Source organism: Lepus europaeus, chromosome 12 (genome assembly GCF_033115175.1).
Source record: "Lepus europaeus isolate LE1 chromosome 12, mLepTim1.pri, whole genome shotgun sequence".
Classification (NCBI taxonomy): domain Eukaryota; kingdom Metazoa; phylum Chordata; class Mammalia; order Lagomorpha; family Leporidae; genus Lepus; species Lepus europaeus.
This window is the reverse complement of record NC_084838.1, coordinates 41,084,521-41,110,278: the sequence shown is the minus strand read 5'-3', so window position 1 is coordinate 41,110,278 and position 25,758 is coordinate 41,084,521. Positions and strand designations below refer to the sequence as shown.

The following is a 25,758-nucleotide window of genomic DNA, read 5'->3' as shown; positions in this document are numbered from 1 at the left end:
CTGCCTGTCAAAAAAAAAAAAAAAATTTTTTTTTTTAATTTATTTTTTCAACAGGCAGAGTGGACAGTGAGAGACAGAGAGAAAGGTCTTCCTTTTACCGTTGGTTCACCCTCCAATGGCCTCCCTCTCTCTCTCTCTGTAACTCTGGTTTTTAAATTAATAAGTAAATCTTTTTTTTTTTTTTTTTCTTTTTTTTTGGTTCACCCTCCAATGGCCGCCGCGGCCGGCTGATCCGATGGCAGGAGCCAGGTGCTTCTCCTGGTCTCCCATGGGGTGCAGGGCCCAGGTACTTGGGCCATCCTCCACTGCACTCCCTGGCCACAGCAGAGAGCTGGCCTGGAAGAGGGGCAACCGGGACAGAATCCGGCACCCCGACCGGGACTAGAACCTGATGTGCCGGCGCTGCAAGGCAGAGGATTAGCCTATTGAGCCGTGGCGCCAGCCCTTAAATTAATAAGTAAATCTTTGTTTAAAAAATTATTTCTTATTACAAATGTGATGTTTAATGTTTTATTTTTTAAATATACATACTCTTTTTTTTTTTTTTTGAAATTTTTTAAAATTTTATTTGAAAGAGTAACACAGAGAGAGAAGGAGAGGCAGAGAGAGAGGTCTTCCATGTTCTGGTTCACTCCCTAATTGGCTGCAATGGTCAGAGCTGTGCTGATCCAAAGCCAGGAGCCAGGAGCTTCTTCCAGGTTTCCCATGTGGGTACAGGGGCCCAAGGACTTGGGCCATCTTCTACTGCTTTCCCAGACCATAGTGGAGAGCTGAATCAGAAGTGGAGTAGCTGGGAATTGAACCAGTGCCCATGTGGGATGCCAGCACTGCAGTTGGCGGTCTTACCCACTATGCTACAGCGCCAGCCCCAATATTTTATTTTTATAATGCATATATTCTGATGTTGACTTTCTTTGTTACTACATATCTAATTTGTTTTGAGAGAAAAGAAAACATCATTAACTTTAAGAATTTCAATTGCATTTCTATTTTTGTTATTTCCTATGTAGGACTTGAATAGATTTATTTTTTAAAATTTATTTTATTTATTTGAAAGGCAGAGTTAGAGTGAGAGAGAGAGGTCTTCCATCTGCTGATTCACTCCCCAAATGGCCGTAGCTACCAGGGCTAGGCCAGGCTGGAGCCAGGAGCAAGGGCCCAAGCACTTGGGCCATCTTCTGCTGCTTTTCCAGGCACATTAGCAGGGAGCTGGATCAGAAGTGGAGCAACCAGGCTTGAACTAGTGCCAGTATAGGATGCCAGTGTTGCAGGCAGCAGCTTTACCCATGACAGCACAATGCTGGCTCCTACATTGATTTATTTTTATTTTCATTTCTTTGAAAGGCAGAGCAACAGAGAGAGATCTCTTCCTTCCGTGGGTTCACTCCCCAAATGTCCTCAACAGCTGGGGCTGGGCCAAGCCAAAGCCAAAAGCCCAAAGCTCTATCCAGGTCTTATAAGTATGTGGCACAAACCCAGGTACTTGAGCCATCACTGTATTCATTAGAAGGAAGTTGGATTAGAAACAGAAGCGAGACTGAGTCTCAGGTATTCTGATACGGGATGCAGAAATCCCAGGTAGCTGCTGTTAACCTACCGTATCACAAGGCCTTCCCCCACATAGATAGATTTTTATTGAGGTAAGTTTTCATTATAAAATAAAAATGTAAAATGACATAAGAAATTAATGTAAGTTGATGAAAACCCTTCTAGGACTTTTTATGTATTAATGCATCAGAAACATAACTTGTTAAACATAGAACACAAATTATTATTGACCACAGAAAATAAAGGATTATAGGAAAATCAATAGGTCAATATAAGTATATTTTTTGAAGATGTGTTTATTATTTGAAAGTAAGAGTTACAGAGAGATGCAAGAGACAGAAAGAGAGATTCTCCATCCATTGGTTCACTCCCCAGATGGCCACAATAGCCAGGGCTATGCCAGACTGAAACCAGGAGCTTCATCTGGGTCTCCCACGTGGGTGCAGGGGTCCACACACTTGGACCATCTTCTGCTGCTCTTCCAGGTGCATTAGGAGGGAGCTGCATTGGAAGTGGAGCCGCTGGGACTCAAACCAGTGCCATATTGGATGATGCTGCTGCAGGTGGTGGCTTTACCCACTACTCAACAATGCCAGTCTCAACTGATATCAATATTTTAATATTTTTACGTACTCTATCTAGTAAATTAAAGTGTTATTTGAAAATTTTTTTGGTGTGAGCACTCAATCCTGATTACTTCACATCCAGCAGTAATAGTATAGAATTTATACCATCATCTCAGTGTTTAAAATTTATTTTTAGCAGGAGGGACTTTTTTCAAGCATTGTGTATGACTCTCAATATATGAAATACCAAATATTTACTGCTTGGGTTAAGATGAGGATGGGGGAATCCAGGTGTCAGCCACTCTACCACTACTTTCAGCTTAGCCTGTCCATCCTCTGTGACATATCCAGGGGACCCCAGGGGAGTCTCGCCGTCAGTGGTATTTAATCCAGGCCTTATAGACCATACAGCATTCTCTTAGATTAGGGGCTCTTGCACTCTCCTGCTGTCTTGGGATGTACTGCAGAGACTATGAGATGTTGACAGTTTAACAAGGACTTTTAAATTTCTTCCTGTTTTAAAAGCACTTAGGGCCAGCGCTGTGGCTTACTTGGCTAATCCTCCATCTGCGGCGCTGGCACCCCAGGTTCTAGTCCCGGTTGGGGCACCAGGTACTAGTCCCGGTTGCTCCTCTTCCAGTCCAGCTCTCTGCTGTGGCCCAGGAGGGCAGCGGAGGATGGCCCAAGTGCTTGGGTCCCTGCACCCGCATGGGAGACTGGGAGAAAGTACCCAGCTCCTGGCTTTGGATCGGCGCAGCGCCAGCTGTGGCAGCCATTTGGGGAGTGAACCAACGGAAGGAAGACCTTTCTCTGTCTCTCTCTCACTGTCTAACTCTGCCTGTCAAAAAAAAAAAAAAAAAAAAAAGCACGTAGGTGGGTCTTAGAGCTGTTGTATGAACCACATTGATATCTGCAGTCAGGTCTGATCAGCACCCTACTGAATAGCATTTTATGTTTATTTAGAATATTTTAAAAATCTGTAAAGGTTACTAATGTTTTTGAAATGTGCCTTCAAGTATGCTACTGTGGCAGCACCACCCGAGATGTGTTATGTGGAACAGACACAGGGAAGTCTGATGGATTTGGGGACTTCGGCTGTTTAAAGATATGTGGCAAGTAAGGTTTTACATTTTTCTCAGTTATAGTAAAGCTGCATACTATGCAACAATTATGTGATAACCTATTGTTTTTCTTAACAGGGATTTGAAATGTGGGAACCATACGTGTTCTCAAGTGTGCCACCCTCAGCCTTGCCAGCCATGTGCACGCCTCCCTCATCTGGTGCGCTATTGCCCTTGTGGTCAAACTCCTCTCAGCCAATTGCTGGAACTTGGAAGTAGTAGTCGGAAAACATGCATGGATCCTGTCCCTTCATGTGGAAAAGTGTGTGGCAAACCTCTGCCTTGTGGTTCCTTAGGTAACTAGTACACATAAAGTTGACTTTAAAAATATTAATGTAAATGTTTGGCAGCAGTGACATTTAAACAAAGTAGTATCAAATACCAGCTTTGGTGTCGGGTTCTTCTGAATATTGTTATCAGATTTGTACGGTGCCTTTTTCTTCTCAAAGTATGCTTGTGATTTGTCCAAGTGATCCCTCCAGTTCAGGTATTTTATTGCTAACTGGGCAGTAGTGGTGAGATGCTATAAAGTGGGAGGTTATGATTTCTCTTAGCATTCTGCACTAGTAAAAACACCACATACTTTTACTAATCCAAGATGCAACTCAGCAAGAGTTTGAAAACACTTTTTCAGATCATAGAAGCAAGCTAAAATAACTGTAGGTGACAAGTTTTAGAACTGAAATTCTAAGTACAGTAAAATTTCAGCCATTTAAATCATCCAAGGAATGTCATTATGGGTGAGGTTTTCATCTGTCTGAGAATAACACCTCTTGAATGTTATCTTGGATGAAGACTTTTCTGAGATTTACATTCTTTCACACAGAGGTTACTGAAAATCTTTCCACTTTTGACTCAGAGTTGTTGTTGTTTTTTTTTTTTTTTTTGAAAGGCAGAATTACAGAGAGGCAGAGACTGAGAGAGAGAGAGAGGTCTTCCATCTGCTGGTTCACTCCCTAGATGGCTGCAGTGGCCAGGGCTGTACCAATCCAGAGCCAGGAGCTGCTTCTGGGGCTCCCACGCAAGTGCAGGGGCCCTGGGACTTGCCATCTTCTACTGCTATCCCAGGCCATAGCAGAGAGCTGGATCAGAAGTGGAACAGCTGGGACTCGAATCGGCGCCCATTTGAGATGCCAGCACTGCAGGCAGTGGCTTACCTGCTATGTCACAGTGCTGGCCCCTTATAAGAATTTTGTATACAATGACCACATGTCCTTCCCTGAGACTTAGGTATCCTGTTGGAGGTAAGAGAAAATGGAAGTGAGCTCCACAAGGCAGCTTGAGCAAGAGAAGGGTAGTAACTGTCAGTAACAGAGTCTAGGCTGGGACAAAACCAGGGCAAGGGATTAGTAGATCACCACTGTACCTCAACAGGCCTTTCCTCATGGCAAGCTTTGAAAGAACTAAGCTATGCTGAACTAAGATGACAGGACAAGCCTATGACTAGTGCTAATAACTGCTCCCAAATTGGTTCAGGCCTAGCTTATCTATAGATAGCTTGTTTAGGTCTTTCAGTATCTCACACAGTAGGACATTTTCATCCCAGGCGAGTGGCTTCTAAACAGGAGGCTGTGGTGGAGTTCTGCTTCATGATAGTATCAGGAGGAGTGCCTCTTGAAGCCACCCCCAGTAAAGCATTGCTGGGGAAAATTGTCCAAAAGCAACTATTGACAATTTGGAAATTGTCTGTCATCAAATAACACTTGGGTGTGCAAGAGCAAGTCTGTGGTGTTTGAGCCACAGTCCACTCCCTTTCTCTGTCCCTCTGTCCAGCTTGATAAACACTCCACTCAGGATGAATATGGACAGTAATATAGGGCTTTTCTCTCCCCTCAGCTCCCCGTCATTAGGGGCAGACTGTCCACAGTCCTCATTCCCTCCAACTTCAAAGTGAGGAGACTGGATTTCTGATGAGTGCAGCCAAGAGGTGGTGCTCTTTCTACCCAGCCCCACCCACAGGATGGAGATTCTACCCATTTGCAGCTGAATACCAGAGCCTAGTCATCTTCATCCTAGCTCACTCTGAGGGCAAGCCTTCTTCTTTAGGAGAAATAGGCCAAAGAGACCAAAAGCTGCCAGCCAGAGTAGTGCCTCAGAGAATTTTCCCAGGGGAGAGGCAGTCCGTAAGAAGAGGGCTCCAGGATACTCCCCCAAGGATCTGACTTGATTTGAAACAGTGCAGAAGTTCGGGCCTAAGGGCACTTCAGGAGATAGTAGCTTCTCGTAAGAGCAGTAAGCTAAACTGGAGGACAGCTGGTTCACCTGGAGAGCTAGGGAAGGAGATTGCTGAGAGCGTCAGGACGAACAAGACCAGAAGGCAGTGGAATGGCACAAAGTGCTGAAAGGGGTCTGCATCGTGCCACAACAGGTTAAAATGCCACTTGGGATACCACATCAGATCCTGCTTCCTGCTAGTGCATGCTGGGAGGCAGCTGATTACGGCCAAGTTCTTGGATCTCTGCCGGCCATATGGAGATTTGTTAGACTTCCTGGTTCTTGACTTCAGCCTAGCCCAGCCCTGGCTGTTGCAGGCATTTGGGGAGTGAACCAGCAAATGGACCAGCTATGCCACTCCCCCTTTCTGTGTGTGTTTGTATGTCTGTCTATCTGTCTTGGTCTCACTGCCTTTCATATAAATAAGTAAATAAACGTTTTTTAAAAGTTCCGAAAGAAAACTGTTAACCATGAATCTTAGATCAGCAAAACTGTCTTTCAAAAAGGATGATAAAAACTAGGAGAGTGAATCTCTAGCAGACAGACCAGCTTTATAATAAAAACTAAACCAACTTCTTTAGGGCTAAAAGCAAGTAATGGAGCTGTTGTTTGGCACATTGGTTAAACTGCCACTTAGATCTCCATATCCTGTATCAGGATGTTTAGGTTCAAGTCCCAGCTCCACTCTTCATTCCAGCATTCTGCTAATACACACTCGGAAGCAGCAGGTGATGACTGAAATACATGGGTCCCTGCCACCATGTTGGGAGGCCTGGATTAGATTCTGGGCCCCTGACAAATGACCTGACCTTTGAGGAGTGAACCAGCAGATGGCTATTGCAGGCATTTGAGGAATGAACCAGCGGATAGGAGATCTCTTTCTGTTTTATAACTAAACAAATGAGAGAGAGGCACACATTTTTATTTATTTATTTATTTATTTAAGATCTGTTTGAAAGGCAGAGTAACAGAGATGGGGTGTTAGGTAGAAAGTTAGAAATTAGCCTGTGTGTGTGTGAGAGGGGAGGAATGCAGTAGATCTGCAGAAGCTCACCTTGGAAGTAGCACAGTGTTTACACCGCAAAGTCCTGCCCAGACCCTGATAACTTTCCAGGTGATCTCAGCCCTTCCCCCAAGGAAAGCTCCCTAGGAGAATTCTCCTCAGCACTAAATGGGTTACCTGGCCTGATAACATGGAGCAATAAAACCTCCACAGCCTTCCTCCAAGCCAGGCACCCTAGGGGAAGCTCTTCTGCCAGGTGCCAGGAGAGCTCCCCAGTCTGATAACACTGAGTAGTAAACCTGGAGAGGAATTTCCTAAGTTACACTCAGCAGAGCAGAAGAAGGAGGGGGTAAAGAGAAACAACAGGAAGAACTAGACCGATTCCCTTAAAAATGGTGTATTCTCTCCATTTAACCATGTAACCTTACTTTCCCCCAGTTTGAGTCACTGGGCACTCTCTCAGGTTCTGTCTGGAGAGGTGCCCATACATTCTTACTGATGCCCTATCCCCAATAAACCTTGTTACTTTGCTTTCCACTGCTCTCTATCTCACGCCTGAATTCTTTCTTGCGCAAAGATGAACCCACTCATCTCTGCTAACGGGGAGAGAAAGAGAGCATGTGAGCGAGCACATCTGGCTACTCCCCAAATGACCACAATAGTCAGGGCTGGACCAGGCTGAAGCCTGGAGCCAAAAACTCCATCCTGGTCTCCACATAGGTGCCTGAAGCCCAAGCCGTGGACCATCTTCCACTGCCTTCCCAGGTAAATTAGCAGGAAGCTGGTTTGGAAGCAAAGTAACTTGAACTGACACTCTGATAAGGGATACCTGCAGCTTAACCTGCTGCGCCACAGTGCCTGCCCTAGAGAGGTGAATCTTTTTAAAAAACATAAATTAAAAACTAAAAGCAAGGCCGGCACCGCTGCTCAATAGGCTAATCCTCCACCTGCGGCATCGGCACCCTGGGCTCTAGTCCCGGTTGGGGTACCGGATTCTGTCCCGGGTGCTTCTCTTCCAGTCCAGCTCTCTGCTGTGGCTTGGGAAGGCAGTGGAGGATGGCCCAAGCCCTTGGGCCCTGCACCTGCATGGGAGACCCAAAAGAAGCTCCTGGCTCTTGGCTTCAGTCTGGCCCAGCCCTGGCCATTAATAGCCATTTGGGGAATGAACCAACAGATGGAAGAATTCTCTCTCTGCCTCTGCCTGTCCCTCTCTAACTCAGCCTTTCAAATAAATAATATGGACGCCGGCTCAAGTCCCGGCTTCTCCACTTCCAATCCAGCTCTCTGCTATGGCCCAGGAAGGCAGTAGAAAATGAGCCAAGTCCTTGGGCCTCTGCACTAGCATGGGAGACCCGGAAGAAGCTCCTGGCTCCTGGCTTTGGATTGGTAAAAAGACAAAGTTACAGAGAGGGAGGGAGAGACAGAAAGAGATCTTCCATCTATTGGTTCACTTCCAAAATAGCCACAACACCCAGCCAGGGCTGGGCCAAGCCAAAGCCAGGAGCCAGGAGCTTCTTGTGGATCTCCCACACGGGTATAGGGGCCCAAGCACTTGGGCCATCCTCCACTGCTTTCCCAGGCAATTAGCAGGAAGCTGGATCAGAAGTGGAGCAGCTGGAACTCAAACCAGTGCCCATATGGGATGCCAGCATTGCAAGCAGCAACTTTACCGACTTTGCCAGAGGGCCGGTCCCAAACTTTCTATTTGATGGGTGCCAAAACTGTAGCGTTCATATCAGCTACATTCAAGAGCAGAGCTTTCAGTGGAAATTCTAAATGAATGGGATCAAGATCCTAAAGCATTTCTTTGAAGAATTGTAACAGGAGATGAAGCATTACTTTACCAGTACAACCCTGAAAACAAAGCACAGTCAAAGCAACAGCTACCAAGAGGTGGAAATAGTCCAATCAAGGCAGAAGTGGACTGGTCAAGAGCAGTGGTCATCACAACAGTGTTTTGCTTGTAGATTTTCTGGAGGCCAAGGAACAATAACTTTTGCTTATTATGAGAGTATTTTGAGAAAGCCCAAGTTTTAACAGAAGAATGTCTAGTTCTTCTCCATTATAGTAATGCTCCTGCTCATTCCTTTCATTAAACAAGGGCAGGTGCCATAGCTTCAAAGGAAAACCTTCAAACGTCTGATAGGACTCCTCCTGACTCTTTTGTTTCCTAAACATAAAAAATTTTTTAAAAGCACCCATTTTTCTTCATTTAATAATGTAAAAAACCTGCATTGGCATGGTTAAATTCCCAGGACCCTCAGTTCCTTCACAATGGGTTAAATGACTTGTCACTTCCAAGTGTCACTTGCAAGTGTCTTGAACTTTATAGGATTTATATTGAGAAGAAAGTTTGTATTTTTATGTTTGTCTTTTAATTCCATTTTCCATGAACTTTTTGAAGTCACCTCACATAGGAGTGAAGCTTCAATATCTCACTGGATTTAAGTCTGGATTAGCTTCCACTGGGATGTATGTGGTACGTACGACAGCAACCATTAAGAAAATAACTTAAAAAGCACAGTAGGGCCGGTGTTGTGGCGCAGTACTTTTAATCTTCTGCCTGTGGTGCCAGCGTCCCATATGGGCACCAGTTCTAGTCCCAGCTGCTCCTCTTCTGATTCAGCTTTCTGTTATGGCCTGGGAAAGGTGGTGAGGATGGCCCAAGTGCTTGGGCCCCTACACCCACGTGGGAGACCCAGAGAAAGCTTCTGGCTCCTGGCTTCAGATTGGCCCAGCTCTGGCTGTTGTGGACATTTGAGGAGTAAACCAGAAGATGGAAGACCTCTCTCTCTCTCTCTAACCCTCCCCCCCCGCCCCCGCCGCCTCAGCCTCTTTGTAACTCTGCCTTTCAAATAAATAAATATTTAAAGAAAAAAACTTTATAGAAGTAAACTAAAAGATGTTTGTTTAAAAAAAAAAATAAAAGTGAGTTAAATGAACAAAAGCAGAGATTTTTTTTTTCAGACTGGATTTTAAAAGTCTAATTCCATGCTATCTTGAACAGAGAAACTTTAGAGCTAAAGAAACAGGTAGAAAGTTAAAGGATGGAAAAATGCATCATGTGAATGGTAGTCAAAAAAAAGATCCCCAAGGGGTCCTTAAAACAAGACTTGTCCTAAATTTAGTTTAGTGGAGTGAACATCTGTGAAATTACAGCATCTTCTGATTATTTGTGATCCTCAGCTGGCTTTCAGAATCAAGAGTATATCAGTGAAGTTATCCAGGGCTTCAATTTTAGGGAGATCTGAATCTTAGATCTGGAGGCTTACGGCCTAAAGAAAGAGAAAATCTGTTCTTTTACTTGGGGAAAATGCCATTACGTCACAGCATATTCCAGTGACTGTGCTGGGACCTGTTCTTACCAGAAGCAGCCAAGCCTGCAGTTGAAGGGGTGACTGGGAAAGAAACATCAACTGTGTCCTTCTTCCCTCAACTCTGATTCTGGAATTGCAGGGACTAGAGGTGGAAGACCAGTGTGGCCAGTGATTTTGGGAATATGAAAATGAGTAGCAAATTTCACTCCTAACTCTTTTCATTTTTATTAAAGATTTCATTCATACCTGTGAGAAGTTCTGCCATGAAGGAGACTGTGGACCATGCTCTCGCACATCAGTTATTTCCTGCAGATGCTCTTTCAGAACAAAGGTAAATCCAAAACAATGCTAGAGTTGTTGCCATCAGTGAACCTCAGTTCTATTTCCATATTATGTGTGATTCACTGAATCCAGCTAATATGTACTGATACATACTGTGGGCCAGTTACATGATGTAGGTATGCAGCACTCCCGTCTCAGAAACCCATGGGGGGGGTAGGACAGATGTGAATAGGTCTACCAGATACAAGTGTGATGCTCAGTGCCTGAAAAGAGGAACAGTGGCTCTGTTGCAAGGAGTTAGCTAACTAAGAAGTTAGAAGCAGGGTCCAGTGCCAAGGTGTAGCGAGCAAAGCCACCACCTGCAATGCCAGCATCCTATATTGAGTCCTGGCTTCTCCACTTCTGATCCAGCTCCCAGCTAATAGACTGGGAAAGCAGCAGAGTATGGGCCAGATACTTGGGCTCCTGCACCACGTAGGAGACCTGGAAGAAGCTGGCTGCTGGCTTCAGCCTATCCCAGCCCTGGCCATTGTGGCCATCTGGGGAGTAAACCAGCAGATGGAAGATCTCTCTCATTGTCTCTCTCTATATATTTCTGCCCTTTGAATAAATAAATTTAAAAAAAAAAAAAAACTTAAAAAAAAGAAGAGGGAACCCAGTTCACACACTGCCCTCACTTCTGACACCCAGTGCAAGAGTTTAGATAACTGCTAAGTTAGAACAATCCATAGGACTGTCCGCCTTGGATACCAACTACAAGTTCCATGGTCCCTAAGACCACCCTCAAGGCTTGATAATTTGGTGGAAAGATTCACTGAACTTACTGAATAAAAACATGGTTATGGTTTTATTATAAGGAAAAGATAGATTAAATTGAAGCAAGGGCAGACTCTAGACTCCATGAAAGTACCACATGTGGAGTTTCACTTGTCTTCTCCCTGTGGAGTCAGGACAGCATTACTTTTCCCATGTCCTTGTAGGATGATACGGAGGATTGCCAGCCTGGGAAACTCACTCAAGCATGGGTGTTGAGAGTTATTATTGGAGCTCGATTGAGGACATAAGTTTGACTGCCCATGTGTCTGATCTCGGGCTCCAATCTCTCCAGAAGTCTACTGGTCAAAGCCCCACCCTAAGACTATTCAGTATGACCAGCCTGCTGACAAAGCATAGTAGACCACCTAGTGATGCAAAGCCACAGTGACATTTCTAACAGGCATGGCATTCCGTGAAGCCTAGACACTGCCTCTCAGAAGCCAAGTGCAAAGGCCAGACCCGTTTGGGTAATGTTAATTCTTCACTCTACAGCTCTTTTGTCAGTTTCTACTTTCTGCTCTAGGTAGTTTTGATTTGATTTGATGTTATAAAGGGGTTAGAGTAAGTGCCCATTCCTGTGTCTGTAATGAGAAGAGGCAGGAAGTCTTCCTATGGAAGTCTTAGGGTGACCCAGTTTGTGGAACATACTGAGCATTGGATCTGAATTCTGGATAGTTAGTTCTATTGGTTAAATGTAGCCCAAGGTCTAGGCAGCTTTACCAACTTGATAATGATTCCATAAATTGGAAGTTAATAGTAGACTTAAGAATAAAAAGGGAAAAGATGTAAAAGTGGTATAATTTATGAGACAAAAGTTGTATACTCTATGAGGGGATTTTTTCCATCAGAAATCACAGTATATATGAGGCAATGGAGGTATTTGGAATGTGGAGTACAGGGCCACTTTTTACTTCATAAATGCCAAATTAAAAGCTGTGAGATTTATTAATCATTAATTTAGCAGTGCCCCAAGTTGCTCTTTTTGAACAAAAATTACAGGGCTGGGATGGGGGCCAGCGCCACGGCTCAACAGGCTAATCCTCCGCCTGCAGTGCCGGCACACCGGGTTCTAGTCCTGGTCAGGGCGCCAGATTCTGTCCCGGTTGCCCCTCTTCCAGGCCAGCTCTCTGCTGTGGCCCAGGAGTGCAGTGGAGGATGGCCCAAGTGCTTGGGCCCTGCACCTGCATGGGAGACCAGGAGAAGCACCTGGCTCCTGGCTTCGGATCGACGCAATGTGCCGGCCGCAGCAACCATTGGAGGGTGAACCAACAGCAAAAAGGAAGACCTTTCTCTCTCTCTCTCTCTCTCTCTCACTATCCACACTGCCTGTCAAAAAAAAAAAAAAAAAAAAAAAAACCCCAAAGCTGGGATGGGTGAGCCAGAGAGCGCTGCTGTCAATTTGCTTTTTCTGCTCTGCAGTCCCTTCCTCTGTGTTCTTTCTTCCTTGTCCTCACTCCCTCAATAGTGGACCCCATGGCAGTGAGTGTTTTCTTGAAAAGCCATGTATGTTTTGAAGTAAAGTCTTCTATAATTGCTAGAAGAGCCCATTACCAGTATGAGTTCTATTAAGACCTTTTGACAAAGTAAAAAAAAAAAAAAAAAGTCATCTTTTTAAAAGCTGATAATCATTGCCTCATTGTTGTTTTTTGTTTTGTTTTGTTTTGTTTTGTTTTGGCAGGCAGAGTGGATAGTGAGAGAGAGAGACAGAGAGAAAGGTCTTCCTTTTTGCTGTTGGTTCACCCTCCAATGGCCACTGCAGCTGGCTCATCTCGCTGATCTGAAGCCAGGAGCCAGGTGCTTCTCCTGGTCTCCCATGCAGGTGCAGGGCCCAAGGACTTGGGCCATCCTCCACTGGCTTCCCGGGCCATAGCAGAGAGCTGGCCTGGAAGAGGGGCAACCGGGATAGAATCTGGTGCCCCAGCCGGGACTAGAACCCGGTATGCCGGTTCCGCAAGGCGGAGGATTAGCCTGTTAAGCCACGGCGCAGGCCTGCCTCATTGTTTAACTAGGTTTTGCATGAATACTTTTTGTAATGGAATGAGCTTTTCCACATAAGTGAGTTTTCCAGATAAATAAAACATTTCTTTCTTTTTTTTTTTTTTTTTTTTTTTGGATAGGCAGAGTTAGAGACAGAGAGAAAGGTCTTCTTTTTTCCGTTGATTCACTCCCCAAGTGGCCGCTATGGCCGGTGCATTGCGGCCGGCACACTGCGCTGATCCAAAGCCAGGAGCCAGGTGCTTCCTTCTGGTCTCCCATGCAGGCGCAGGGCCCAAAGACCTGGGCCATCCTCCACTGCTCTCCCGGGCCACAGCAGAGAGCTACACTGGAAGAGGAGCAACCGGGACAGAATCCGGCACCCTGATCGGGACTAGAACCCCTTGTGCCGACACCGCAAGCAGAGGATTAGCCTAGTGAGCTGCAGTGCCGGCCGTAAAACATTTCTTAAGCCGGCGCCGCGGCTCACTAGGCTAACCCTCCGCCTTGCGACGCCGGCACACCGGGTTCTAGTCCCGGTCAGGGCACCGATCCTGTCCCGGTTGCCCCTCTTCCAGGCCAGCTCTCTGCTGTGGCTAGGGAGTGCAGTGGAGGATGGCCCAGGTGCTTGGGCCCTGCACCCCATGGGAGACCAGGAGAAGCACCTGGCTCCTGCCTTTGGATCGACGCGGTGCGCTGGCCGCAGCGCGCCATTGGAGGGTGAACCAACGGCAAAAGGAAGACCTTTCTCTCTGTCTCTCTTTCACTGTCCACTCTGCCTGTCCAAAAAAAAAAAAAATTTTTTTTTTGAGCTTCAAAGTTGTTTTCATCACTTTGGTGGGGAGTCTGTGCATTTTTGTATGCTCTCTCTTAGTACCCCTTGTAAAGAATGCTCTAAGTTTTTATTGGTAATTCATGTACAGGGATTAGTGGGAGTTCTGCCTTTCCCCACATTTTTAGATACCACTCCACCATGTAATTTCTTGTGTACTGTCCATTACTGGCATTGACAGGCACATTTACTCAAGCAATTTCAATCCATAAAGAGCACATAGAGAACTTATCTTCAATCTCAGCTGACTCATGTTTTATCTAAAATGTGTATTTTTTTCACTGACAACTTTCAGTTTCTCAGACTTCTTCACATCTGTTAACAAATCTTGTGGCTGCTTTTTTCCTCAGTCATTTTTACTAAGAAGGGATGTGTTTGGGTAGATAGCAACTTGTAAATGACATCAAAGTGAAATTCAGGTGTAGATGCTAGACAGCCAGCCATGCTCATTTCACTGCTGGACTCAGTCCCTCCACACCAGCCTGGCTACATGCTATTTGGGATCATGCCTCAGTACAATTAAATGTGAGAAACCCTTGGGCCACTCACATATTTGAAACCACAGTAATAAAACTTCAGAGGTCAAGGAGCTGCTGGTTCACTTTGCTACAGTTTGTTGATATGGTCAGGGTGCCCGTGAGGATGTAGAGATGTTCGCCTCTGTGGTAAGTGGCACCAGACTGTAAGCTATTTTTAGTTCTTTCTCTTTTTTTTTCCCTTAAGATTTATTTATTTATTTATTTATTTGAGAGGCAGAGAGAAAGGTCTTCCATCTGCTGGTTCACTCCTCAAATGGCTGCAACGGCCAAAGCTGAGCTGATCTGAAGCCAGGAGCCAGGAAGTTCTTCCAGAAACCTTATGTGGATGCAGGGGCCCAAGGACTTGGGCCATCTTCCACGGCTTTCCCAGGCCATAGCAGAGAGCTGGATTGGAAGTGGAGAAGGTGGGACTTGAACCAGCACCTATATGAAATGCTGGTGCCTCAGGCAGAGGCTTAGCCCACTATGCCATAGTGCTGGCCCCTATTTTTAGTTCTTACAATTGCTTTTAATGGCTTCTTCTGTCTGTACCCTGTCCAATAATTACTTATATTTGTTTTGCATACCTTTAGCAGCCCTGATTTTCATTCATGATTTATAATTACCTAATCTGCTGTGAATTTAGAGACCAGACCACAAAGATTGTTAGGATTGTTTATGCATGGGAAGTCAGTAAACCTGAGGTCTTGTTGTGAGTGAGGCATGTTAATAAAGGGATTGGGCTAGCTGCAGTCAGGCTTAGTTGGTAGTAATAAGCAGCCATCAGAGAATACAGGATATATGGAATATGTGTGATACATGTAGCATTATACTATAGTTGTTGTTTCAGTTATTCCTAATATCGTTACTGTATTTGTTTTTCTTTCTCATAGGAGCTTCCATGTACCAGTCTCAAAAGTGAAGGTATGAAAGGGCAGGGACATGAGGGAATTTTCTGGGATGAAGGTAATTGTCTATATTTTGATAGTAGGTTGGGTTATATGTGAGGGTACTTCAAAAGGTTCATGGAAAATAGAATTAGCCGGCGCCACAGCTCACTAGGCTAATCTTCTGCCTACGGCACCGGCACCCCGGGTTCTAGTCCCGGTTGCAGCTCCAGATTCCTGGTCTCTGGCTTATCTGAAGCCAGGAGCCAGGTGCTTCCTCCTGGTCTCCCATGGACTTGGGCCATCCTCCACTGCCTTCCCGGGCCACAGCAGAGAGCTGGACAGGAAGCGGGGCAACCGGGACAGAATCTGGCGCCCCAATCAGGACTAGAACCCGGAGTGCCGGTGTCGCAGGTGGAGGATTAGCCTATTGAGCCACGGCACCGGCCTGCCACTTCCTTTTTTGATATACATATGTACTGCAGCAATTTATATGCCCATCTTCTGTGTATGCGTATACCTTTTTTTCATACCTTCATCCACACCATATATTAAATTGATCTTGCTATTTGCTATTTTTTGATCATTTGATGGGTGAAAAATGACATATTAATATGCATTTTCACTGTTACTAACCTATTTATATTATCTTTTTATTTCTTCAGGCTATGATCACTCAGTTATTTGGTGACTCAATATTCATATCCTTTCCCTGTTTTTCTTTTCTCTTTAATTGGTCATAGCAGATGCTACATTTATGTGTGACAAGCGATGTAACAAGAAACGGTTGTGTGGACGGCACAAGTGTAATGAGATATGCTGTGTGGTAAGTGGACTTATCTTAGGATGGTCAGATTCCATTCATCGTGGTTGGGCTCTGGAAGCTTCAGCCATCTGGAAAGCAGCCCAGATTTGGAAATCACTGGGAGAAGACCTAAGCAGCAGTCAGAGAGCTCTCACAGGCCCCACACCCTCTCAACAAAGAGACAGGCTGGGCCGTTTTAGGCCTCAGCCAGGTCAGGTAGTCAGCTGGGGCATCCAGTGGTGACATGGAGGAGAAAGAGGAATGACAGGAGACCTCAGGCCCTGCCAAAGATTTGCCATGGCCTGGCCTGTACCTGGCAACTTAGGCTTCAGGTTTCATGTGCTACTCCTTGGGTCAGGCCAGGAGGCAAAATGAGGTTGGCATTTGATAGAGCAGCAAGATAGCACAGTACCAGTAGCAAGGTATTACATCTATACATTTATGTATGTATATAAAATACAGAATTGTTGTTAAAAATTTATATATTGACAAGGTAAAGTGTGATAAATTGTGCTGAATACGAAGATTCATAAGCTTAGAGTCTTCCTCTTACTGTATGGAATTTCAACTGTAGACAAAACAAACTTGGATACTGACACCTCAGTATGCAGCCTCAGTTTCAGAAGTGACTGACTCATGACTGACCTTGTTTCACCCATATCTCACATACTACCCATCGCTGGATTTTTTGAAGCTCTTCCTAGACATCAGTTCATCCGTGTATGTCAGACTTTGTTCATCTTATTGCTGTTTAAGGAAAATACAAAATAGAGATGATTCTGTGAACAAATATAAATCTCTTTTCTCAGGATAAGGAGCACAAGTGTCCCTTGATTTGTGGGAGGAAACTCCGTTGTGGCCTTCATAGGTGTGAAGAACCTTGTCATCGTGGGAACTGCCAGACATGCTGGCAAGCAAGTCGGTGTCTTTACTCTAAGAATTTTCTAGAAAATCAGAAATAATATATTTTGAGGGTTTGTTTTACTTAGATTCATATTAATATTGAACTAAGCCTTAGCATTCCAGATATGTTGGCACAAAAAAAGTTCTTTCTAGTGCTATGTTATAATCCCTGGATGTATGAAGCAAAATGTGAACAATGATCTTGAAATGAGGCCTGGTTCGCTCAAGAATTTCTCCTCTGCTGCTTGCCTAGATTCTGTCCTCAGCATTCTTCTTTGTCTGTATTTTGAGCGGCAGTTTGACAACTTTCAGGTTTTAGAACTCATTTACATTCTTTTTTTTTTCTTTTATCCTTTTTCTTTCTTTCTTTTTTTTTTTTTTTTTTTTTTTTTTTTTTTTTTTTTTTTTACAGGCAGAGTGGACAGTGAGAGAGAGACAGACAGAAAGGTCTTCCTTTTCCGTTGGTTCACCCCTCAATGGCCGCTGCTGCTGGCACGCTGTGGCCAGCGCACCGCGCTGATCCGAAGCCAGGAGCCAGGTGCTTCTCCTGGTCTCCCATGCGGGTGCAGGGCCCAAGGACCTGGGCCATCCTCCACTGCACTCCCAGGCCACAGCAGAGAGCTGGACAGGAAGAGGAGCGGCCGGGACTAGAACCTGGTGTGCCGGTGCTGCAGGCGGAGGATTAGCCTATTGAGCCACGGCGCCGGCCAGAACCCATTTACATTTTTAGAAATTATAGAGGACAGGCCGGCACCGTGGCTTAACAGGCTAATCCTCCGCCTTGCGGTGCCGGCACACCGGGTTCTAGTCCCGGTCGGGGCGCCGGATTCTATCCCGGTTGCCCCTCTTCCAGGCCAACTCTCTGCTGTGGCCCAGGAGTGCAGTGGAGGATGGCCCAAGTGCTTGGGCCCTGCACCCGCATGGGAGACCAGGAGAAGCACCTGGCTCCTGCCATCGGATCAGCGCAGTGCGCCAGTCGCGGCGGCCATTGGAGGGTGAACCAACGGCAAAGGAAGACCTTTCTCTCTCTCTCTCTCTCTCTCACTGTCCACTCTGCCTGTCAAAAAAAAAAAAAAAAAAAAAAAAAAGAAATTATAGAGGACACCAAAGAGTTCTTTTTATTTGAATTATATGTACCTAAGTCTACTCTACTACAAATGAAAACAGAATTTCTTTCTTTAAGATGTATTTATTTGAAAGGCAGTTAGAGAAAGGCAGAGAGAGTTGCTCCCATCCGCTGGTTCACTCCCCAAATGGCCACAACAGCTTGTGGGCCAGTCCGAAACCAGGAGCCTGGAACTTCTGGGTCTTCCACATGGGTGTAAGAGACCAAGGACTTGGGCCATCTTCCGCTGCTTTCCCAGGCACATTAGCAGGGAACTGGCTTGGAAATGGAGCAGCCAGGACTCAAACCGGTGGCCATATGGGATTCCAGTACTGCAGGCAGTGGCTTTACCCACTACACCATGACCCCAAAACTGAGAATATTTTTAGAATAATATATTTATTTAATTAAAAATAATAGTAACTCTTTTTAAAAATTATATTTTCCAAGAAAATAGTAAAAAGGGTGGATGCCTAGTTTGCTAAAGGTAACTGGATTTTCATAACTGCTTCTACATTCAGTCTATTGCAATATACTTGAAAAATTCAGCTTCACACAGATAATTTGAAAAGGAAAGAGTACTTTAAAGGTTTTTTCAGAGGCCAGCGCTGTGGCATGGTAGGTTAATTCTCCACCTGCGGCGCCGGCATTCTATATGGGCACCAGTTCTAGTCCCAGCTGCTCCTCTTCCAATCCAGCACTCTACCATGGCCTGAGAAAACAGTGGAAGATGACCCAAGCACTTGGGCCTCTGCACCCACATGGGAGACCCGGAAGAAGCTCCTGGCTTTGGATCAGCACAGTTTTGGCTGTTGCGATCATCTAGGGAGTGAACCAGCAGGTGGAAGACCTTGCTCTCTTTATCAAATAAGTAAATAAAATCTTAAAAATTAAAAAAAAAATTTCAAATAACTGTAGATATTCTTTGATATTACACCAAGTTTAACTTTGTTTCAAGAAGTACTTAGTATTTTTGTTGTTGTTCTCTGTGACATTAAATTTCACTGATCTCTCTTGTACTTTTAACCCATACGTAATAGTATGCATTGATCATTTGGAAATTAAACATTCATTGGATTATGCAGATCTTTACAATGTTGACAGATTTCATATTACAATACTAAAACTCATAGTCGTTAATGAAACCTCCAGTCAAATCAAAAACGTGTCGGGAAGAGTATTGGGAAGTTGTCAGGCTCAGAGTGGTAAATGGAACACTTCATATATGTCCATGGCTTTGTCACCAGCTCAACTTTATTTTTTAAGGGTTTACTTATTTAATTGAAAGGCAGAGTTACAGAGAGAGAGGGAGAGACAGAGAGGTCCTCCATCCACTGGTTTACTCCTCAGATGGCCATAATGGCCGGAGCTGTGCTGGGCTGGTCCAAAGCTAGGAGCCATGAGCTTCTGGGTCTCCCCATATGGGTGCAGGGACCCAGGTACTTGGGCCATCCTCCGCTGCTTTTCCAGGTACATTAGCAGGGAGCTGGATCAGAAGTGGAGGAGGCAGAATTTGAACTGGTGCCCAAGGGGATGCTGGCACTGCAAACAGAGAATTAACCTGCTGCAGCACACCACCAGCCCCACCAGCTCAACTTTAATAAAATAAAAATGCTTTTTATTTTAGAAAAAAAGCCCACCTCCCAAATTCTCTTCTAAAACTACAAGCAAAGAAATTGCATGTGTGTGTGTGTGTGTGTGTGAACATGTATGCACATCCCAGACTCATGGAAGGTGGTGTTGTCTCACCTGCTGTCCCACCAGGTTTTGATGAATTGACCTGCCACTGTGGTGCATCGGTGATCTACCCTCCAGTTCCCTGTGGTACGAGGCCCCCTGAGTGTACCCAGACCTGTGCCAGGGTTCATGAATGTGACCATCCAGGTGAGTCCATCTTGGCTGCCCGCCTCGTAGCCTGCTCGTACCCTGGCATCAGGATACTGCTTTGTGATTCTTCACTGCTCAGTAGTCATGCTGTGATGGCTGCCTGTTGTGCAGGGGCTCCAAGTTAAGCATCTTGTTACGAGTGAAAAATAACTTGGTTTTTGTTGATGTTACAAAATAAATTAAAAAATAAATAAAAAAGAAAAATAAAGATAAAACCAAAAGATTGAAATTAAATTGTCCATTATGGACACACACTTTAAAAAAAAAAAAAGATTTATTTATTTGAAAGGCAGAGTTACAGAGGCAGAAAGAGAGGTATTCCATCCGCTGGTTCACTCCCCAAATGGCTGCAATGGCCAGAGCTGGACTGATCCGAAGCCACAAGCCAGGAGCTTCTTCTGGGTCTCCCATGTGTGTCCAGGGGCCCAAGGACTTGGGCCACCTTCTACAGTTTTCCCAGGCCATAAGCAGAGAGCTGGATCAGAAATGGAGCAGCTGGGACTTGAACCAGTGCTCATATGGGATGCTAGCACTGCAGATAGCAGCTTTACCCATTACACCACAGTGCCGACCCCCACACACCTTTTTTTTTTTTTTTTTAATAAATATTTATTTTTATGAAATATTTGGAGAGAACAAAAGAGAGATATCTTCCATCCTCTGGTTCATTCCCCAGATGGCTGCAACAGCCAAGGCTGGGTCCAGGCCAAAGCCAGGAGCTTCTTCTAGGTCTCCCACGTGGGTTTCTCAGCCCAAGCACTTGGACCATCTTCTGCTGCTTCCCCAGGCACATTAATAGGGAGCAGATTGGAAGTGGAGCAGCTGGATCTTGAACCAGAACCACTATTGAATGCCAGCTCTGTAAGTGGTGGTTTAACCTGCTGCAGCACAGCACCAGCCCCAGTGTCACTTTCTGACAATTAACACTGTATATTTTTAGGATCTTCCATGTGCAAGATTATATATTTGCATTTTTTTCCTAGAATAAAAGTGGGATGCTACTGAACCTAATTTTTTTAAGATTTATTTATTTGTTTGTTTGAAAGAGAGTTACAGGGATAGACAGAGATCTTCATCTGGTTGTTCAATCCCCAAATGGCTGCAATGGCAAGAGCTAGGCCAGGCCAGAACTAGGAGCTTGGAACTCCATTTGGGTCTCCTATGTGGGTGCAGAGGTCCAATCACTTGAGCCATTCTCTGCTGCTCTCCCAAGCACATTAGCAGAGAGCTGAATTGGAAATGAGTGGCCAGGATTCAAACCATTCACAGATGGTGACTTAAGCTGCTTTGCCACAGGACCAACCCCTGAACTTAATGATTTTCCATAGATTTTTTTATCTTACTATATTTAGTTTTTTGTTTTGTTTTGTTTTGTTTTGTTAAAAGATTTATTTACTTGTTTGAAAGGTAGAGTTACAGAGAGGCAGAGAGAGAGGTCTTCTATCCACTGGTTCACTCCCCAGTTGGCTACAACAGTCGGAACTGAGCACATCTGAAGCCAGGAGCCGGGAGCTTCTTTGAGGTCTCTCATGTGGGTGTGAAGGCCTAAGCACTTAGGCCATCTTCTACTGCTTTCCTAGGCCATTGCAGAGAGCTGAATCAGAAGTGGAGCAGCCAGGACTTGAACTGGTGCCCATATGGGATGACAGCAGTGTAGGTGGCGGCTTTACCCACTGTGCCACAGCATTGGCCCCTGTCTTACTATATTTGTAATCTCTGTCCTTGTCAGCAAATATTTTTCTACAATAGAGTTGTGAGTTTTGTTTGTTTGTTTGTTTTTATGCTAAGAAACAGAGCTTCCATCTGCTGATTCATTCCACAGACACCTGCAACAGCTGGGTCTAGGCCAAAACTAGGAGCCAGGAACTCAATCCAGATCTCCCCCATGAGTGATGGAAACACAACCACTTGGGCTATCACTGCTGCCTCCCAGGATCTGCATTAGCAAGAAACGATTCAGAAGACAGAGGCAGGCACCTATACAGAATGTGTGCATCTTAGCCTCTAGAACTGCCTGTCCCAAAACAGATTTTTAATGGCAACAAAGTGTCCTATTACATAGATGTGGGGGAGCTCAGGGTGTAGTCATAAAAGGAAGGCTTTGTTGTGGATGGTGAGTTTTGATGAACTGCTGTTTTTAGCAGTAATGAATTTGATAGGATTCATCAGAAGCATTTTAGATGGAATGAGTAGAGATATGTAAGCAGTTGCTGTCTAAGTAGGGCCAAGAGAGTGTGCAGACAATGTGGCTATGCTGCAAGAGATGAAATGGGAGATACCTCCCTCTCTGCTTATCTTGGCACATCTACCCCTATGCTCACCACCACCATTGGTTTTCTTTTACCCCACTCATACACAGCTCTTCAGCACTTTGATATTAAGGCAGGAACTTTCCTGTGACCATTTTAAAAAGTACTCCTGGGGTGGGTGTTTGATACAGCAGTTAAGATGCTGCTTGGGGTACCTGCATCCCAACTGGAGTACCTCACTTCTGGTTCTGATTCAGCTTCCTGCTAAGGCGCATGCCGGGGCAGTGGATTATGGCTTTAGTACTTGGCTCCCTGCCAACCACAGGAGAGCCCTAGATGGAGTTCCAGGCTCCTGGCTTCGGCCCAGCCCAGCAGTGGCTATTGTAGATCTTCCAGTGAATGGAAGAACTGTCTGTTTCTCTGCTTTTCAAATAAAATGAAAATGAACAAAGAATTAAAATAAGTAAAAAGTACTCCCAGCTCCTGAATTTTTCTACATCTTGGGAGTGGCGTTGTGGCCTAGCAATGCTGGCATCCCATATGGGCACCGGTTTGAGACCTGGCTGCTCCATTTCCAATCCAGCTCTTTGCTAATGCACCTGGGAAAGCAGCAAAAGATGGCCCAAGTCCTCGGGCCCCTGCGCCTACATGAGAGACCTGGAAGAATCTCCAGGCTCCTAGCTTTGGCCCGGCCCAGCCCCAACCATTGCAGACATTTGTGGAATGAACCAGCAGATGGAAGATTTCTCTCTCACTCTGTCTCTCCTTCTCTCTCTGTAACTCTGCCTTTCAAATAGTTCGGGTTTTGTTGTGTGTGTGTGTGTGTGGTTTTTTTTTTTTTTTTTTTTTTTTTTTTTTTTTTTTTTTCAAGACTAAAAAAAAAAAAATGTCCACATCTTGGAACTGACACTGTAGCAAAGCAGGTAATACCACCACCTGTATGCCAGCATCCCATATGGGTGCCAATTCAAGCCCCAGTTGCTCCATTTCTGATCCAGCTCCCTACTAATGCACCCAGGAAGGCAAATGAAGGTGGCCCAAGTGCTTGGGTCCTTGCACCCCCGTGGGAGACCCAGAAGAAGCCCCTGGCTCCTGACTTTGGATTGGCCCAGCTCCAGCCATTGTGGCCATTGGGAAGTGAACCAGCAGATGTAAGATTTGTCTGTAACTGCCTTTCAAATAAATAAATAAATCTTTTTTTTTTTTTTAAGTTCCACATCACATGCTGTTTATAACATGGATTTTATTTGGTTTATGTGGCTTTCTTTAGAAATTATTTCACTATTCCCTTTCTCTTTTTGCAGTGTATCATTCTTGTCACAGTGAGGAGAAGTGTCCCCCTTGTACTTTTCTAACTCAGAAGTGGTGCATGGGCAAGCATGAGGTAGGTTTTCTCATGTGTTCGTTGTTCCAGCCCGAGATTAACTATTTGATTGCTTCAGAGTTGTTAGTCTCAGCATTTCCCACTGTAAATATATTCTAAGCAGAAGCTTTCTGCTGCTACTTCTCTTTTTCATTTTAAAGGTATAATTTGCATGTAAAAATGTTACTCTTTTTACTGTATAGATCTGTGAGTTTTAACAAAAGCATTCATATGATCATGTCACCACCATCACAATCAAGATGTAGAACAGTTCATTCACCCCCAAATATTCCTTCATGCCCTCCAATAGTCTCTGTCCTAGCTGTCCATGACCTGACAACCAGTGGTTTGTTTGTTGCCTGTCTCAATACTGTAAATTTTTAGAATGTCACAAAACTGGAATCATAGAGTATGTGGCATTTGGACTCTGTTGATCTAATTACAACCAGACAGAATCAGCCAGTTAGCCTTGAGGGCCTGTGCTGCACTTGAAGATAAATTCTAGGTTAACCAGCCTAGGGAGAGGTTGCTGGCCTGGCAAAACTGTGTCAGGGAAAGCATCCTAGGCATAGAGGTGGGTTGTCCACTTGCCACCCCTGTTCTTTGTTCCAAACCCTATGTAGCTTCCCATCATAACTTCTGAATCAAAGTGCCTTCTGCTAGTCTCAGAACTCCAGATTGCCAGTGTCCTCAAGGACTTTATTTAATTATTGGGATTTATGTATTTATTTGAAAGAGAGGGACACAAAGAGAAAGAGGTCTTCAGTCCCCTCATTCACTCCCCAAAATGGCCACAGTAGCCAGGGCTGGGCCAGGCCAAAGCTAGGAGCCTAGAGCTTCATCTGAGTCTCCCACATGGGTGGCAAGGGCCAAAGCACTTGGGTCATCTTTTGCTACCTTCCCAGGTGCATTAGCAGGGATCTGGAGCTGGATCAGAAGTGGAGCAGCCAGGACTGCCCATATGGGTTGCTGGTGTCCCAAGTAGTAGCTAAACCACTTCTATTCTAATAGACTTCTATTCTTTTTTTCTTTTTTTTTTTTTTTTTTTTGACAGGCAGAGTGGATAGTGAGAGAGACAGAGAGAAAGGTCTTCCTTTTTGTTGATTCACCTTCCAATGGCCGCTGCGGGCAGTGCATCACGCTGATCTGAAGCCAGGAGCCAGGTGCTTCTCCTGGTCTCCCATGCAGGTGCAGGGCCCAAGCACTTGGGCCATCCTCCACTGCCTTCCCGGGCCATAACAGAGAGCTGGCCTGGAAGAGGGGCAACCGGGACAGAATCCAGCGCCCCAACTGGGACTAGAACCTGGTGTGCCGGTGCCGCTAGGCAGAGGATTAACCTGTTAAGCCACGGCGCCAGCCTAAGGACTTCTATTCTTAACTTCTAAGCCATATTTGGCATTGTCATCTATAGACCCTTTAAAACACTGAAAATAATGAAGACCACGGTGGAGTTTCAGGCTCTTGGCTTCGGCTGTTGTGGCCATTCGGACCACCTCTCTCTGTGTCTCTCCCTTTCTCTTTGTATTACTCTGCCTTTCAAATAAACAAATATTTTAAAAATGAAACAAAATAAAACTTTTTTTTTTATTTTAAAGATGTTTATTCATTGTAGTTCTGCTACCAAGAAAGAACTATTTTAACGTTTTGCTGTGTCATCCACCAGGCATGTGTGATACATCCTTTCCCTACTGTAATTAAGATTATATTATTTTGTTACCTGCTCTTTTTTTTTTTTTTCATAATATGTTGGCCAACAGTTCTTGAAACTCTCTTGACATCTATAACAACATGCTGTCAGTATCATTTTCTTATCTTGATGGGCATATTTTTCTCCACTTCCTGTGGGTGGTTCTCAAGTTGCAGTCCTTGGCATTTATTCTTTCTCTGTAAGTTTATTCTAAGACATCTATGAATCATGTTTTTGTTAATACCTTGTTCATACTTCATTCAGCAAATATTAGTTGGAAGCCTATCGTGTGCTGGGTAACGGGCTAAGTTTGGTTGATTCAAAAGTGGACAGAATTGACATGATGGCCTTTGAGAGCCTTTGCTCTGGGCTGGGAAGCAGACATACAACCGGCAGTAATGGAAATACGGAGTACTGAGGGCATAGGAGGGCTTCCCACCCAGGGAAGGCTTACTGAAGGAAGTAACATCCCAAAGCAGAGTGAGCACATGGGTAAGTGATGTGCGGAGGGGATGACAGAGCAGAGGGCTGAGTGTGCAGAAATTACCCCAGTGCCCTGGTGATATCAGAAGGGCGGGTTTGAGCTTGGGAACTGTGCTCTACCAAGGCAATTGACAACACCTATGTCCTGGTTTTCAGGGGTCTCTTCAAGGGTGGAAGTTACATGTCACTGGAGTAGAA

General features: G+C 44.9%; 1 protein-coding gene across 2 annotated transcripts in view; it reads left to right on the top strand.

Annotated features, from left to right (window-relative positions):
- NFX1 (nuclear transcription factor, X-box binding 1) overlaps nt 1–25,758 on the top strand; it is a 72,894-nt gene that overhangs the window by 28,767 nt on the left and 18,369 nt on the right. The window contains exons 8-15 of one of the 2 annotated variants that reach the window (XM_062208076.1): nt 3,131–3,230; nt 3,314–3,531; nt 10,003–10,100; nt 15,085–15,115; nt 15,825–15,904; nt 16,693–16,801; nt 19,656–19,775; nt 23,332–23,411. In XM_062208076.1, the coding sequence (XP_062064060.1) occupies nt 3,131–3,230; nt 3,314–3,531; nt 10,003–10,100; nt 15,085–15,115; nt 15,825–15,904; nt 16,693–16,801; nt 19,656–19,775; nt 23,332–23,411 (836 nt within the window). Of the gene's footprint in view, nt 1–3,130; nt 3,231–3,313; nt 3,532–10,002; nt 10,101–15,084; nt 15,116–15,821; nt 15,905–16,692; nt 16,802–19,655; nt 19,776–23,331; nt 23,412–25,758 lie in introns of both variants that reach the window. The other variant, XM_062208075.1, reaches the window with a different exon arrangement.